Genomic DNA, 18,750 nt, shown 5'->3' with positions numbered 1-18,750 from the left:
TTAGGAAATGTAAGTATATACAGATTATCTTAATATATAGCAGTAGTTTTCCAACTACTACTTTCTATTGCTGTTTTTTTGTTTTTTAAATAGCAATGAAACCCTTAATTCACATGAAACCTTACACATATCCATGACAATTATGCTTAGAGAAAAAAGAACAAAACCAAAATCTTACTTAAATCTCTTTATTATCTGTAAGAGATCAAAATGGAATGACTCAGGTTAGAACTCTGGTACTCTGAACATGGTAAAGGAAAGAGTGCCATTTAGCTGATGTCAGCAGAGGAAATTTAATAATGAAGAAAATGAGATTGTGTAATTTCAGAGTTTTAGAAAGGTTTGGTGTATCTGACTTATATCTGATATTTAAATTCCTTTAACACAGTGACTCTTTTTGGATTGTAGTGTTATGACTTGAAATATATAAAAATAGTTTAATGTCCATATATGTCATGAACTTTGAAAAGTCCAATTAAAACATCATTAACAATTCTTATCTCTTACATGTATATGTACATCATATTGTGAGTTTTCATTAGTGAACCAAGCTTTTTTATTATTAGTGCTATGAAGCCAGTTGACTTTTGGAAGATTTACATAATGCTTAGTGTATGCCATTAATTCCTGCAGAAACCTCAGAGATTATTATTATCCCCGTTTTCACAAAAGAGACATAGAAAGGCTATGTAATATGCTTAACATTAAACATGAGGAAATGGCAGCGCACTCCAGTATTCTTGCTTGGAAAAATCCTATGGACAGAGGAGTCTGGTGGGCTGCAGTCCATGGGGTCACAAAGAGTTGGATGTGACTGAGCACCTAAGCACACGCATGCATAGACAGGGCAGAATATGAAAATAGACAGTAAATCCAGAACCCTTACACATCTATTTTAATAGTTTTTTTTTTAAATGAAGGAAGCAAAATTTTATTATTATGTATTTAATGAATACTTACCTAAATTTGCCTTTAAAATAGAAAATGCATTTTGAAACTTCAGTAAAAGTAAGTACTTAAAGGTTTCCACGATATTCTTTTGAGTTATAAATGTGTTATTACAACTTCTAGGCTAAGACATTTTATGTAGTAAATGCTAATAGAAACAACAGTCACATAGTTATGATGGTGAGTTCTTTGAACTAGAATTGCTATTTGCAATGCATTATTTACAAGGTATGGGCAGCTTTGTTGCTCCTTGTAGTGGTTTTTTAAGGTCAAATTTTTCTGAAGGGAAAGTAATAGCATCCGAAATCCATGGTACTTGGAAGTAAGCTGAGGTGGGTTCTCCCAATCTGAACCAATTTAATATAGTAAGGAAGGTCACATTTCCTAATTCAGATACGGTGTAAAGCATTTGATCAAGGCCTCCCTACTTAGGAAAAGAAAAATCACTTTTTAGCAGGGTAGTAAAAAGTAATTCAGTTTATGTTTTGGCTGCTCGCTAAGTAACTCACAAGCTTTTGTGAAAATGTGTTATATGATCAAGGGCCACACACATTCTGTTGTACTTGCACTTGGTTTATCTTGGTTTGTGCCAAAGTCAAGAAAAGCAAAAATCACATTTTTCCACTAGGGAATATAGGATTATTTATCAAAACTTGATTACTATCTTTTCTTTTAGACTATTACTATTAAGTTGTTAGAATCCTGATTTACTTTTATAACCATAGGTATTAAAATATCACATTTTAGTATGGGCTTCATAGACTGCAGAAAGTTCCCTTTTACCCTAGTAGATGACATACTTTATCTTAAAATATTTAAATAATATAAACCTTTCCCTATACAAACACTTAATAATACTACCAGAGAAACTGTTAATTAAGAGCTGATGCATATTAATTTTGAAAGTACAGGAAATAATACTTGTGTCAAAATAAAGATTTAGAATTACAGAGTGGGCAGAGGACAATTTTTCTTAATCTATAAAGAAAGCCTAATGCAGTTTATAAAAGAACAGCAAACTAATAAAAAAAAGTTAGGCTAAAGGCATGAATAGATGGTTTAAAGAAAAGGATCATTTAAGAGCCCTTAAGTATGAAAGTATTTTCAGCTTATATAAAAGGAGATATAAATCAAAACTGTTATGACATACATATTAAGAATGGGGCAGCTGTGAAATAGTAATATGAGCCAATCTAAGAATTACCAATCTAAGATAGGTAATTAATAAGAGAAATAAAACATTCAGTTCAGCATCTGAATTTTATATTTAAAAGATACAACGTGTTATGTATAAACGTTGACATCTCCAAAAAGATATGTAAGAAACTACTTCTGGAAAGGGTTCCTATGTGACTGAGGAAGGAGTGGAGAAATCTTTCCTTTTCTTCGTATCTGCTTTTTTTTTTCCTTTTAAATTGCTGGTGCAGCTGCTTATTCAAGATTTCTCTGGGGGGAAATATTGGCATAGAATATTAAAATCTGTAAGGGACCTGTCCAAGCCATTCCTTTTACAGCTTATTTAGAATTTCTCAAGTGCTTTGGATCACAGAACTAATGTTTTCAGCCTAGCTTCCTTTCATTGTAGCTGTAGTTCTCAACTGGGCAGCAGGTCTTAATAGGTATTATCTTGATAACAGCGATCTTCTTTCTCTTGTTCATTGTATTACACTTACTTAGCATACAGTAGTTGCTCAGTAAATGTTTGAATGAATTTTGTAAAACTACGGTATTTATTTGTGACATGACACAGAAAGTGTTTCATCTTTATCTTTGAAAGAAGAAAAAATCATTTTTCTGTTGTTTCCTATTCCTATGAAAAACTTACCATAAATGTTATAGTTTAATTTTGACCTATTTTAAAGAGACATTTGTAAAGTTATAATCTGTTAATGATTTTTCAGACACTGCCTTCATGTCCTATTGACCGGAAACCTTTTCAGGCGGTGTTTAAATTCAGTGTATCAGAAGGTTGTGTTAAGGTAAGGCTTAGAGTTTATTTTACAGAATGAACTGTGTAAACTTAATTGAGATGATTTTGCTTTAATAGATACTTGAATGTATTTGTGAATTAACTAAGTTTAATGTGTTTAATTTCCATTAAAAAAATGAATGGGATATTAGATTCAGAGACAAACCCCCACAAAAAAGTCCATAGTACCTGAAAATTATGTTTTCATGAAAAGCATATAATGTTGAGAAGATTAAACAAGTAAAATTAATATAAAATGGTGTCTTTGTTCTTAAGTGCCGGTGGTACTTGAAGGAAACAGTTTAATTAGAGAAAAATGTGGGAGTTTGTGAAAATCTTGAGAAGGACGAGAAGGACTTCTCACAGTTTCACAGTTGTTATGGGCAGATAACTTTTCTTTTGTTAAGTACAATTTTATTGTAATGCTTTATCTTGATCACATTCTTGAGATGCACACATCACACTGATGTTATTTGATAATGAACCATGATTTATGATTTGTATTCACATTTATTTTTGGCTTACCAAAAAAAGAAGAAAGAAATAGAAATAATTTTCCTAAATTGATGAATAAAAAATGAAAAGTGGAAAAGAGAGTAAGTAGCAAGTAAAGTGAAATGTGTGGTAAAGAGATTTCTTGATGTTATTGCTGATAAATCAGGAATGGTATTGTAAAAATGAAAGTTAAAAATGAAGGTATACAATATATATAAATGATGCCATTAATGGGAAAGACAAACTTCCCGAGTAGCAGCAAGACTGGTAGCTATTTTTGTGAGTAGAAAGGAGTATGTAAGCAACATAAAACTATTTAAACATTAAATATTCCTACTGTAGGTGTTTATAATTTGTTTTGATTATTTTCTCCAGATAAGTCTTGATGACATAAGGTACAAATGACACTACAGTTCAAATAAAATGACATATGTAAAAGATCCTGCATGTTTAGTTGTGTAACTCTGGACATTATGCAGATTAGTATATATCTTCAAGAAAAGATAAAATGTTATATATATGTGTGTGATATTAAAATTATGAAGCAAAACTTTTCTGAAAGACGTGTTCTCTGTTTTTCTAGACTGTGTGTGTGTATGTGTGTGTGTATATATATATATACACACACACACATATATATATATTATGTTGTGTGAATTAGCCTCCAAAGATACTCTGTAAAATTATGTTCTGTTGCTTGGAATAAAATGTATGTTTTATTTAATAGAATTTGAATGTTACTTAAAAGTTTGGGACAGTGCTAATCTAATTTTGTTAAACTTAAAATGTATTTTTTATCATATGTGATATTATCTATATACTCTTAATATCTTTCTTTGCCCTTTTACTTCTTTTGAATCTTTATTATCCTTTTCCCTTTACAATTAAACTTGAATGAGACATGCACAGTTGCTTATATTTTCAATCAATTGTTGGACATCTCTATCTAGAATACCAAAGGAATCTAAACATGAACAAACCCCAAACTTATCTCATTCCCAGCCCCTCTGCCAACCTCAGTTTATGGTACTGTAATCTGGTCACCCAGATCAAAAGCCTCTGGAAGTTTGCCATTTTTTCTCTTTTCATTATTTTTGCTTCCTCTTTATGCACAGTGTCTTAAATTCATTCCATTTCATTACCTCTCTGTAGACCCTCAGGCTGTCTGTCATCTAGATCTGTTCTGCCAGTAGAAATATACCATCAATACACACCACTATATAAACATTTAGTAGCCACATTAAAAGAACAAAAAGAAGCAGTTAAAATGAATTTTTATGTTTTGTTTAACATTTAATGTATTATTTCAACATGTAGTATCTTAGAATTGTTATTGAAGGATTTTGTCTCCTATTGTTGTTTTCATTGAAATCTAGTATATATTTCACGCTTACATCTCTTTTTAAACCAGCCACATTTTCACATGCTTAATAGTATATGGCTAGTAACTATTGTCAGAGAAGGCAATGGCACCCCACTCCAGCACTCTTGCCTGGAGAATCCCATGGACGGAGGAGTCTGGTAGGCTACAGTCCATGGGGTCGTGAAGAGTCGGACATGACTGAGCGACTTCACTTTGACTTTTCACTTTTATGCACTGGAGAAGGAAATGGCAACCCACTCCAGTATTCTTGCCTGGAGAATCCCAGGGACAGAGGAGCCTGTTGGGCTGCCGTCTATGGGGTCGCACAGAGTTGGACGTGACTGACGCAACTCAGCAGCAGCAGCAGCAGTAACTATTGTCTCATACAATATAGTTCTACACTATTACAAGAGCTTCCTTCCAGTTTCCTGGCTTTTATAATTTCTCTTTAACTGGTTCATTCTCCATATCACTGTCAAAAAAAGCAAATTTGATCATTTCATTCACTTACTTGTAAACCTTCATTTATTTTCTGATTTCTATAGAATTATTTTCTTTTTCAAGGCCTTTACAGTCTGGTCCTAATATATTACATCAGTTTCATATCCTGTTAACTTTTTCTTCCACATCCGCATTGACTTCTCTGCACTCTTTTTATAACTGTGTTCCCTCCATTTAGAAAATCTTTTTTCCTTAGACAAATTTCTATTCATTCTTTAAGACCAACTCAGAAATTATCTACTCATTAAAAGTCTTCTCTGGTATCGTCAGATAAAGTCAGTTCTACATATATATATATATATATATATATATATATATATATATAAGATCTGTGTTTATATTTCTGTTACGAGCACACTCATAACTCATTTGCATGCCTCTCTCTTTTTTGTTTCCCTAGAGCTTAGCACAAATACTCAGTTTATAGTTTAGCATACTTAAACTAATAAGCATATGTATTTGGGCTACACTTTCATTTAGATAGTATGCTTCTTTAATTTTTTGTTATTTCAAGGGAAATGTATAGGTGTGATCCCATATTATCACTCTAAATAGATGATTTTGCTTTTCTCACAGGTTCAAGTAAAAAGACAGTTGAGAGAAACAAAGGACAAGAAAAATGAAAGCTCTTTTAAGAAACAGCTATCCTGTCAGGAAAATTCTAAAAGCTGTATGAGGTTAGTGATGAGTTCCAGGAATGGAATCCAACTGTGTAGAATCAGAAGTTAGCAATTAAGAAAAAAGAGAGTACTTAAAAAATGATGTGAAATTTCAATGTATATAATTCTTTTAAAGCATTCCCTTGATAATTTAAAGACAGACCAGATGAAATCTGAGAATATAATTTATTTGACCATTGTCTTTGATGAATTAGTTTTTTATTGTAGTTTTTTCCGAGTTTGTTATAGATTGATATTTTTAAAAGATAAAAGTTACAGCCATGTAAAAAAAAAACAAAACACAAGCCATTATGGATAAGCATTGGTGCACAGCCCACATTTTGAGTAATTGCTGTAGTATTTATGGACAGAAAATAGAAAGTAACTAATGATACAGTACAGCATTCTTCATGAGACTGTTGTAATTGAAACTATTATTTTTCTCCTTTTGCTTCTTTGTGTTGTAGCAGACACTTGCTAGTACTATAACAAATGTTTATGTTTGAAAAAATTTTTAAACATGTTTGGATTTCTTAGCTACTATTGTTAAAACATAATTGCCTAAAAATACTTAGAACTCAAGTTTAATTTTTAATTAAATTGAATTAGTAGTGTACTGGAGATTTATTACTGAAAATAGCTTGTTGTAGTACTTATAAAATTTAACCCCTTTTTGATCTGAACTACATTTAGAGCTGTCGCAAAGTTGTATTAAATCAGTATATATTGTCAAATTCATAGTTGTAAATCTATGGCGCATTAGTACATTTCATCAAAATACTAATACCGTAAGAGAGTAAATGTATTACTAAAAACATTGACAATATTCCTTGAGATTTACTGAATTATGCCACTTATTTTTGACTCTGTAGCTCTCTAAATCTTAACTTTTAGGAAGTTATAGACTTCTTTAGTAATCTGAAGACAACGGTAGAGAACTTCTACCCAAAAAGATACATCATAAAATATACTTACAGACAAACTTTCATAGATTTTAAGGGATTTGTGGAACACTCAGTTCAAGAGCCCACCCATAAACCCAAGTTAATAACTTCAATAGAGCAAATTTTATGTACAGTTTCTTTTAATTAATTTGAGTCAGCTTTGACTCTTCCATTTATGTTTGCTTAGTAAATAACACATCCCCAGGCATAATGAAGAAATACCTTTTGCTAGGTATTCTTTTATTATTCATTTATTCTTCATTCATGTCCTATTCTTGACTATGGCAATGTTATAGATAGGCATTTTTTTTTTTCAGAATTACCCAGTCCTCTTGGCTCATCCTGAGAGTGCAGTGCTCATTATTATGTGACCTGTAACAGGGTCATACAGTGGGTCGGACACACCTGAGGTAGTCCACATGCTTAGCTGTTTTTTTCTCAAGGACTTGCGGTTGAGGGATGGTAAAAGGAATTAACAGATGCAAAATAGTAATTTGCTTTTGCCCACCAAGTCACACCATTAATGATTTCTCTCACAGTAAATCTGTCAGTTACTAGATTTTTACGGTACATTCTTTCTGGAGTCTTTTGGATGTTTTTTTAGAATTCCTCTCATTCAGTCTTATGTTTATAAGATGTAGGCCTCATTTCCAGCACTTAGAAAATAACCTATTTGTGTTGCCTCTCCCTTCTAAAGATGTAAAACTCCTCTTTCTGATATTTTCCACTAGTTCCAGGGAAAGGGATTGCAGTAGTGTTTTGTTTCATGTTAGTGAATCTCCTTTGTAGTCATTGGAGTGGAGAGTGGCAGCCAAGTGGGGAGTTCAACTCATCATGCTTTCTTTGCTAAAATTTAAAACTTGGTGCATAATAGCTTTCATTGTTGTGGGCAGTGTATTCAAAATAAATGAGCAGAGTAACAGTTTTCTTTTATTTCATCTCTTTATTGATCTTTACAGAAAAAAGATCATAGGAGAAGATCTATTAAGTGTAAAATTTTATGACCTGAAGATGATACACAGTAAGTGACTTTTTCCTTGTATGTCCTACATTTTTTTCTTTGTTTCTTACTTTAATGCTTCTGCCAAAGTTCTTGTAAGCTTGGAAAACAGTCATACACAACAGAACTCTGCTGAGCTCTGTGTACATTGTATTCAGTTCTACATAAACTACTTCCATGGAATCATTTACACTGTTTCCTGCCCTTATTTTCCTGATCAACTTGGAGGAAGGGAAGGGGTCAGTGAATAAGAGAGAGAGAGAGAGAGAGAGAGAGAGAGAGAGAGACTGTGTGTGTGTGTGTGTGTGTGTGTGTGTGTTGGAAAGGAAAATGAGAAAAGGGTATTTTCCAGTTTCTCAGTTAGCAGCCTACATTGTGGTCTTAACTCGACTCATTAGGGCCGAAGTCCTTAGGGGAAATGAGATAAAATACCTTGTGGGCCAATAACTGTAAGCAGTAATGAGGGAAGTCTAATTGTAAGAAGTTAATCCACAGTTCCCAGAGGAAGTTGTGGTTTAGCTTCAAGCCACACTTAATTTGAAACTTTATTTAGGAATAAAACATTTCTTACCTGTTAATGTACTACTATGTTCAGTTGCTCAGTCGTGTTTGACTCTCTGTGACCCCATGTGCAGTAGCCCCCCTAGGCTCTTCTGTCCATGGGGTTTTTTAGTCAAGAGTACTGGAGTGGGTTGCCATTTCCTCCTTCAGAGGATCTTCCAGACCCAAGGATTGAACTCGTGTCTCCTGTGGTTCCTGCATTGGCATGGTGGATTCTTTACCACTGACATACCTGGGAAGCCCACATATCTGTTTGAGAATATGCCTGTCTCTTGTTGTTGTCTAGTGTTACGATTCTCTAATACAAGAAAGCTTTGCAGCAGGACCTGAGGAAAATGCACTTCGGCGCTTTGTGCCTCCTCTTTGAAACTTAAGCTGTTTATCTTTTTTCCAAAGAACACCTTGCTATGAGCTAATTGTAAGCAGAGAGAGGTGAGCATTTATTTTCCATGCTAGGTTACGATTAATTTCTATTTATAGATAGAATTAATGAATTCATTGTTCTTAAAACTAAATGGTTATCAACTTCATTTTTTATACATTTGAATACCATGTTTGGGTGTTGTTATTGTTTTTTTAATTTGAATTAACATGGTCTCTCAGAATTACAGATAACCCCTGATTTACAGATTAATAAATATATGTCTTTAATAATTTACTCTTAAAGTGAAATTTCACTAAAAGAACTTTAATGGTTAGATAAACATTTTTCTTTAATTAAAGAACTTTATATATCAAAACTTCTTTGTTTTTCTGGGTAATTGCTATAGATTAGCATTGTTTTTTATTGAATAGCCTTTTGTTTGGTAGCTCTAGAATAGAATATAAAATTGACTGCTGAGGAAGATTAAATGATGTTACAGGTTTTCTCTAGGTAGTGTAGTGCACTCTTACTATGATAATCTTAGTTTTAAGACTGCAGTAATTTTCTTTAAGTCTGCATCTCTGGCCTGGGCTTATTTTTAGAGAGAGAGAAACATAGGCAAATCTTAGACCTATAGTGCTTGAGTATAGTGAAAGCCATTTATAAGAATCTTTGATTCATTTAGATTTGAGTTTTGTTTTACTATTCAGAATATGGAATACTAAACAAGTTTTCAGTGAACCATCTAAACCAGTTCAATAGTAAACTTTTTCCTTCCTGCGTATCAAGATATAATTGACATATACAACACCAGTTTAAAGTGGTCAGCATAATGATTTGACTTACATACATGACACATCATAAAATGATTGCTGCGGTAAGTTTAGTGAGCATTCATCATCTCATAGATACAACATTAAAAAAATAGACAAAAATTTTTTCCCTTCTGATGAGAACTCTTAGGATTTAGATTGACTCTCTTAACAACTCTCATGTATAATTAACAGCAATGTTAATTATATTAATCATGTTTACATTCCATCCCTGTCAGTTCAGTTGCACCATCGTGTCTGACTCTTGGTGACCCCACGGACTGCAGCACGCCAGGCTTTCCTGTCCATCACCACCTCCTGGAGCTTGCTTAAACTCATGTCCATTGAGTCATCAATGCCATCCAACCATCTCATCCTCTGTCATTCCCTTCTCCTCCTGCCTTCAATCTTTCCCAGCATCAGGAGTTCTCAGCATCCAAGGAGTTGTTTATATCAGGTGGCTGAAGTATTGGAGTTTCAGCTTCAGCAACAATCCTTCCAATGAATATTCAGGACTACTTTCCTTCAGGATTGACTGGTTGGATCTCCTTGCTGTCCAAGGAACTCTGAAGAGTCTTCTCCAACTTCTCCACAGTTCAAAAGCATCAATTCTTCGGCACTCAGCTTTCTTGATAGTCCAACTCTTACATCCATACATGACTACTGGAAAAATCATAGCTTTGACTAGATGGACCTTTGTCAGCAAAGTTATATCTCTGTTTTGTAATATGCTGTCTAGGTTGGTCATAGCTTTTCTTCCAAGTAGCAAGTGTCTTTTAATTTCATGGCTGCATTCACCATCTGCAGTGATTATGGACCCCAAGAAAATAAAGTTTGTCACTGTTTCCATTGTTTGCCCATCTATTTTCCATTAAGTGATGGAACTGAATGCCATGATCTTCTTTTTTTGAATGTTGAATTTTAAGCCAACTTTTTCACTTTTCACTTTCACCAAGAGGCTCTTTAGTTCCTCTTCTCTTTCTGCCATAGGGTGGTATCATCTGCATATCTGAGGTTATTGATATTTCCCCTGGCAATCTTGATTCCAGCTTGTGCTTCATCCAGCCTGGCATTTTGTGTGATGTACTCTGCATATGAGTAAAATAAGCAAGGTGACTATATATAGGCTTGATATACTCCTTTCCCAATTTGGAACCAGTCTGTTTTCCATATCCAGTTCTAACTGTTGCTTCTTGACTGGCATACAGATGTCTCAGGAGGCAGGCAAGGTGGTCTGGTATTCCCATCTCTTGAATAATTTTCCACAGTTTGTTGTGATCTACACAGTCAAAGGCTTTGGTGTAGTCAGTAAAGCAGAAGTAGATGTTTTTCTGGAACTCTTGCTTTTTCAGTGATCCAGTGGATGTTGGCAATGTGATCTCTGGTTCCTCTGCCTTTTCTAAATCCATCTTGAACATCTGGAAGTTCACAGTTCATGTACTATTGAAGCCTGGCTTGGAGAATTTTGAGCATTATTTTGCTAGCATGTGAGATGAGTGCAATTGTGTGGTAGTTTGAGCATTCTTTGGCATTGCCTTTTCTTTGGGATTGGAATGAAGATGGACCTTTTCCAGTCCTGTGGCCACTGCTGGCCAAATTTTCCAAATTTGCTAGCTTATTGAGTGCAGAACTTTCACAGCATCATTTTTTAGGATTTCAAATAGCTCAACTGGAATTCCATCACCTCCACTAGCTTTGTTCGTAGTGATGATTCCTAAGGCCTACTTGACTTCGCATTTTTTTGGCTTCCTTTATCCACTTCTCCTTCCCTCACCACTTACCTCTGGTAACCACAATCTTATCATTTTTTCTATGATTTTTGTTTGTTTGTTTTTGAAATATAATTGACCTGCAATATTATGTTAGTTCCTGTCACACAACTTCATGAGTCAGTATTTTTGTACATAGTAATCACCATAATAAGTCATTACCATCTGTTATTATATGAATGTATCACATAATTATTGACTATATTCCCCACACTGTACGTTTCATTGTACCTCTTAATTTGCCTCACTTGTATCTATCCTCTCAATCACCTCCCCTCTTCCAACAGCTTTGTTCTCTGTATCTATGACTATTTCTGTTTAGCTGTGGTTTTGTTTTTTAGATTCCACATATAAGTAAAATCATACAGTATGTGTCTTTTTCTGCCTTACTTATTTCACATAGTATAATTCCCTGTAGGTCCATGTGTGTTGTTGCAGATGGCAAAGTTTTATTCTTTCTAATGGCCGAGTAATATTGCATTGTATGGAATATGTGTGTGTATCTCACATCTTTTTTATTCATTCGTCTGTTGCTTGGCACTTAGGTTGCTTCCATATATTTGCTATTATAAATAATGATACAGTGAAACATGGGAGTGCATATATCTTTTTGACTGTTTTATTTTCTTTGGATAAATGTCCAAGAATGGAATTAGCAGATCATATGGTAGTTCTATTTTTAATTTTTTGAGGAATCTCCATAAGTTTTTTCATAGTATCTGCACCAAGTTACATTCCCATCAACATTGCACTGGGGTTCTCTTCTTTCCACGTCCTCACTTATTATTTGTTATCATTTTTGATAATAGCCATTCTTACAGGTCTGAGGTGATATCTAATTGTTTTGACTTGCATTTCCCTGATACTTAGTGATTTTGAGCATCTTTTCATGTGCCTGTTGGCCATATGTATGTTTTTCAAAAAATGTTTGTTCAGATTCTCTATTTTTAAATCAGGTTCTTTGTTTTTTTGATTTTGAGTTCTTTTAAGTTTTTAATTCCTTATTGGATATATTGTTTACAAGTAAGTATCTTCTCCCATTCAGTTGGTGCCCTGTTCATTTTGTTGATGTTTCCTTCACTGTGCAAAAGCATTGAAGTCCCATTTGGTTGGTTTTGTTTCCCTTGTCTGAGGAAGCAAATCTGAGAAAATTAAAAAAAAACTGATGTCAAAGAGCTTTATTCTTATAAGAGTTTTTTATTTTCAGGCCTTACATTTAAGTCTTTAATCCATTTTGATTTTATTTTTGTTCATGGTGAGAGAAAGTTGTTGAGTTTGATTCTTTTGCCTCTAGTTTAATTTTCCCATCATCCTTTATTGAAGACTGTCTTTTCCTCATTATATTGCTCCCTCCTTTGTTATAAATTAATTAATTGCCCATAAGTGTGTATCCATTTCTGGATTCTCTCTTCTGTTCCATTGGTCTGTCTGTTTTATATCAATACCATACTGTTTGATGACTAGCTTTGTACGTAGTATAGTTTAAAATTAGGGAGTGATGCCTCTGGCTTTGTTCTTCTTTCTGAAGATTGTTTTTGCTGTTCAGGGTCTTTTGTGCTGCCATGCAAATTTTGGAATTGTTTGTTCTGGTTCTGTGAAAAATGCCATTGGTATTTTGTTAGAGATTGCATTGAATCTGTAGATTGCCTTGGGTAGTATGGTCATTTTAACAATATTAGTTCTTCTAATCCATGATCATGATATATCTTTACATCTGTTTGCATTGTCTTCAGTTTCTTTCACGAGTGTCTTAGAGTTTTCCGATTTGAGATCTTTTACCTCCTTAGTTAGATTTATTCCTAGGTATTTATTCTTTCTTGATGTGATTTTGCATGGGATTGTTTTCTTAATTTCTTTTTGTGATAGTTTGTTGTTAGGGTGGAGAAGTGCAACGGAGTTCTACATATTAAATTTTTATCCTATAACTTTAACACTTTCATTGATGAGTTTTGGTACTTTTTAGTGGTGTCTTTAGGATTTTCTTTGTATAATATATGTCATCTGCAAACAGTGACCGTTTTGCTTCTTTCCAAAATGGATGCCTGTTATTTCTTTTTGTTCTCTGGTTGCCGTGGCTAGGACTTCCTATACTGTGTTGAATTGCGGTGGCGAGAGTGGGCATCTTTGTCTTCTTCCTAATCTTAGAGGAAATGCTTTCAGCTTTTCACCATTGAGTGTGATGTTAGCTGTGGGCTTGTCATTTATGGCTTTTATTATGTTGAGATATCTTCTCTCTATTCCCATTTTGTTGATTTTATCATAAAGGGATGTTGAATTTTGTTAAAAGCTTTACTGTATCTATTGAGATTATTATATGGTTTTTATTCTTTAGTTTGTTAATGAGTATCACACTGATTGATTCATGGATATTGAACCATTCTTTTATCCCTGAGATAAACCCCACTTGATTATGGCATATAATCTTTTTAAAGTACTGTTGAGTTTGGTTTGTCACTTTTTTGTTGAGTATTTTTGGGTGGATGTTCACTAGTGATATTGGGAGTAATTTTTTTTGTTCTCTCTTTGTTGATAGCCCAGTTGGTAAAGAATCCACGTACAATGCAGGAGACCCCGGTTTGATTCCTGTGTCGGGAAGATCTGGAGAAGGGATAGGCTACACACCCCAGTATTCTTGGGCTTCCCTTGTAGCTCAGCTGGTAAAGAATCCACCTGCAATGCATGAGACCTGGGTTCAATCCCTGGGTTGGGGTGATCCCCCGGAGAAGGGAAAGGCTACCCACTGTAGTATTCTGGCCTGGAGAATTCCATGGACTGTATAGTCCATGGGATCACAAAGAGCTGGACATGACCGAGTGACTTTCATTTTCACTTGTGTGTTTTGGTATGAAAGTTGCTGGCTGTGTAGTACTGGCTTGAAAGCATTACTTCCTCTTTAGTTTTTCAGGATAGTTTGAGAAGGATAGATGTTAACTCTTCTCTGTGCTGGTAGTCATCTGAGAAGGCTCTTTGTCCTAGACTTTTGTTTGTTGGGAGTTTTAAAATTTTGCATACATGTGTGCTAAGTTGCTTCAGTTGTCTCTCACTCTTTGCGACCCTATGGATTGTATCCCACCAGGCTTCCCTGTCCATGAGATTCTTCAGACAAGAATTCTGGAGTGGGTTGCCATGCTTCTCCAGGGGATCTTCCTGATCCAGGGTTCAAACCCACATCCCTTAAAGGCAGGTTCTTTATGACTGACACCACCTGGGAAGCCCAAATATTGAGTAGCTGATAAAAATTTATTTCCTGCCAGTAGATTAACATTTTCCAAGGCCTGTAACTTAATGCCATGTCTACTTATGTTAGGATGCCTGAAGTAATATATTTGGTTTAGTATAGGCAGAATATCCTAAATATCCAAGGCTTCCCTTGTGGCTCACCTGCAATGCAGGAGACCTGGGTTCAATCCCTGGGTTGGGAAGATACCCTGGAGAAGGGAAAGGCTACCCACTCCAGTATTCTGGCTTGGAGAATTCCATGGACTGTATAGTCCATGGGGTCACAAAGAGTAGGACACAACTGAGTGACTTTCACTAAATCTGAATCTAAAAGGCAGAATATTGCTTAATACTTTATGAGTGGGTAGAATAAGAGTACTAATATTTAAGTAATTATGAGTAAATGTCTTAACTCTGGATGGAGTTGATGGATATTGGGTACTCATCAATTACCCATTTAGATTTTTTTTTTCTATGATGTTGCTTTTTTACTTGTGGAGTTTAGTAATTCTTACTTAGTTAGTTTTTCTTCCTGCTTTGAGATAGATTATGCACCTGATGAAAAAGCTTAGATTTAATGATTATGTTTAATGAAAATTATTTAGGTATAAATTCTAAATGCATGCATGCTCAGCACATACTCGGTATAAGATGTACACACTAGGGTAGCAAGGGAGAGCTGAGATTAACTCATTCATTCAACAAACTATGTGAAGCCTAGACTCTTAGGAATGTAGTACTACACAAAAGAGACAAAGCTAACAGAGTACCTTTTGTGGACAATAAAGAGATAAATGTGTATTATGACAGGTGTTGTAAGTGCTTTAAAGAAGCGTAAAGGTAGGGTAGAGAGACAAAGGTGATAGCTTCTGGAGGTGATTATGTAAGGCATTGGAGAAAGCCTCTTGGATTAGATTTATTTGAACAGCAATCTGGAAGAAAGGGTCACGCCATAAACAGATTTTAAGGGAGAGTATTCCAGGAGGGGGAACAGCAAGTGCAAAAGCCCTGAGATAGGAGCTGCTGCTGCTAAGTCGCTTTAGTTGTGTCCGACTCTGTGCGACCCCGTAGACAGCAGCCCACCAGGCTCCCCCGTCCCTGGGATTCTCCAGGCAAGAACACTGGAGTGGGTTGCCATTTCCTTCTCCAGGAGATAGGAGCAGTCAAGGTATATTCAGAAAATAGCGTTGGAGGTCAGTATGAATAGAGCAGTTGAGTTAGGTAGATGGAGGAGTAAGCCATTGTTCTCGTGTTCATTTATGGCTTATGTAAGGTGGCAAACATTTTTAGGAATAGTATGGACTAACATTATTAAAGAATCACTGGCTGTTAAGGGGAGGATAATTCACTGGCAGAAGAGATCCTCATTGGAGGACTGAGAGACTAGTTTAGTAGCTCTCTTTCAGACCACATATTATGGTGGCTTCTGCCAGGAAGATGTTAGTGGAAGTGGTGAGAAATGGCTCAGTTCTGTAAATGTTGCACTTCAATGAAAGAAAGTGAAAGTGTTAGTCACTGAGTGGTGTCCGACTCTTTGCTACCTCATGGACTAGCCTGCCAGGCTCCTCTGTCCATAGACTTCTCCAGGCAAGCGTACTGACTGAAATGGGTTGCCATTCCTTTCTCCAGGGATCGAATCTGGATCTCCTGCATTGCAGGCATATTCTTTAACATCTGAGCGACCAGGGAAGCTCCTTAAAAGGATTTTGTTAGTGGATTGGATGTGAGGTAGAGAAAGGATGTGAGGTAGAGAAAGGAGGAGGTCAAGGGTGACACTAAAGTCCTGACCTGAGCAGCTATTAAAATGGCATTGCCAGTTACTGAGTTGGGGAAGGCTGTTAGAGTGTCTGGGGTGATATAATAAAGAATTGTCTTTTGGACAAGTAGAGATGCTCTGAAAAAATACGGATGTTTGTATGCCATGTGCAAACAAGATTTTTTCATCTTTAGATTGTTTTAGTATAATTGGTTCATGTTCATGTGTGAATTTGTTCTTGGCTTCTAAGTCTAATTGATGGTTTCTTCCAGTTTTCATTTCTTTTCCCACTCTTGAATTGAGGCAAAAATGTTAAAGACTATGATCAGAAATAAGACTGGAGAGGAAGATTGAAGATGTCATAGGGAGTTGAGCAATAAAGCTGAAATTTCTGCATATTATCTTATACAGAGTAATTTTTTAAAATAATTTTATTTATTTATTTTTGACGATCTTGGATTTTCGTTGCCATGCAGGCTTTTCTGTAGTTGCAGCAAGTGGGGACTACACTCTGGTTGCTGTTGATAGGCTTCTCATTGCAGTGGCTTCTCTCATTGCAGAACATGGGCTCTAGAGCGTGTGGGCTTCAGTAGTTGCCGTGCATGGGCTCAGTAGTTGTGGCTTCCAGGCTGTAGAGCACAGCGAGCCTGTGTGCCTCAGTAGTTGCGGAGCACAGGCTTAGTTGCTCCGTGGCACATGGAGTCCTCCTGGATCAGGGATGGAGCTCGTGTCTCCTACACTAATAGGTGGGTTTTTTACTACTGAGCCTCCAGGAAAGCCCTGTAAGGAATAATGCTGTGCAAGAAGATACCATTAAAAGATACCATTAACAAGGTTTCTCTTTCACTGAATTACAATGTGGTGAAACGATTTAAAGAAGATAGCTTGGTAAAAGTTACTCTAAAAAGATAGGAAGGCAAGAACCTATTAGAAAAATTCTAGAGCTGTCTATCTTAGGTTATATTTCTTTTTGTCTTCTGACTCATTTAGCATATTTGGTCAATTCTGAGAACCAGTTTTTTTGTTTGTTTGTTTCAATTTCACATTCTGACATCTCTGAAATGAGATTCTAATTGTTTTTCATGTATGATCACTGTTGACTGTGCATCTGGATAGTTGCCACTGCTTGTGACTATATGAACATACAAAGTTCTGCCCTTAAATCTGGAGAATAGATAGCAAAAATTTGGGAAAAGAATTCATAGATTATTCTGGAATTTTCTTAACCCCTCAGACCCCTAATTGAAAGTGAGAGAACTGGGGGAAATTCATCAGACACATGTGCCAACAATCCCAAGAAAGTCATAAGTTGGGTAATTCTACACCGTAAAAGTCACTCAGTCATGTCCGATCCTTTGCAACCCACAAACTTAATTGCAAAACCAGTATAAAAGGCCAATACCAATAATTTAGTTCTTAATGGATTTCCTGAGGAATCACCACTGCTTTTTTCTTCCAATTTTATTGAGATATAATTGCCATTTTAATGACATTATGAAAGTCAAATGGTATGGACCTAACAGAAGATATAAGAAGAGGTGGCAAGAATACACAGAAGAACTATACAAAAAAGATCTTCATGACCCAGGTAATCACAATGGTGTGATCACTCACCTAGAGCCAGACATCCTAGAATGAGTAGTCAAGTGGGCCTTAGAAAGCATCACTACAAACAAAGCTAGTGGAGGTAATGGAATTCCAGCTGAGCTATTTCAAATCCTAAAAGATGATGCTGTGAAAGTGCCGCACTCAATATGCCACCAAATTTGGAAAACTCAGCAGAGGCCACAGGGCTGGAACAGGTCCGTTTTCATTCCAATCCCAAAGAAAGGCAATGCCAAAGAATGCTCAAACTACCGCACAAATGAACTCATCTAACATGCTATCAAAGTGAAAGTGAAGTCACTCAGTTGTGTCTGACTCTTTGTGACCCCATGGACTGTAGCCTACCATGCTTCTCTGTCATGGGATTTTCCAGGCAAGAGTACTGGAGTGTGTTGCCATTTCCTTCTCCAGGGGATCTTCTCTACCCAGGGATCAAACCCGGCTCTCCCACGTTGTAGGCAGATGCTTTTACCGTCTGAGCCAGGGAAGTCTCTCAAAATTCTCCAAGCCAGGCTTCAAACAGTACGTGAACCGTGAACTTCCAGATGTTCAAGCTGGATTTAGAAAAGGCAGAGGAACCAGAGATCAAATTGCTAGCATCTGTTGGATCATCAAAAAAGCGAGAGAGTTCCAGAAAAACATCTACTTTATTGACTATGCCAAAGCCTTTGACTGTGTGGATCACAACAAACTGTGGTAAATTCTTCAAGAGATGGGAATACCAGACCACCTTGCCTGCCTCATGAGACATGTGTATGCAGGTCAAGAAGCAACAGTTAGAACTG

General features: G+C 35.8%; 1 protein-coding gene across 3 annotated transcripts in view; it reads left to right on the top strand.

Moving 5' to 3' along the window:
• Positions 1 to 18,750, top strand: part of SCAF11 (SR-related CTD associated factor 11) — a 95,528-nt gene that overhangs the window by 51,723 nt on the left and 25,055 nt on the right. For all 3 annotated transcript variants that reach the window (XM_025284028.3, XM_025284027.3, XM_025284032.3), the window contains 3 exons: positions 2,850 to 2,927; positions 5,853 to 5,953; positions 7,839 to 7,900. In XM_025284028.3, coding sequence (XP_025139813.2) covers positions 2,850 to 2,927; positions 5,853 to 5,953; positions 7,839 to 7,900 — 241 coding nt within the window. The remainder of the gene's footprint in view (positions 1 to 2,849; positions 2,928 to 5,852; positions 5,954 to 7,838; positions 7,901 to 18,750) is intronic.

This window comes from Bubalus bubalis, chromosome 4, assembly GCF_019923935.1.
Source record: "Bubalus bubalis isolate 160015118507 breed Murrah chromosome 4, NDDB_SH_1, whole genome shotgun sequence".
NCBI classification, from domain to species: domain Eukaryota; kingdom Metazoa; phylum Chordata; class Mammalia; order Artiodactyla; family Bovidae; genus Bubalus; species Bubalus bubalis.
This window is presented reverse-complemented; position numbering and strand designations above follow the sequence as displayed.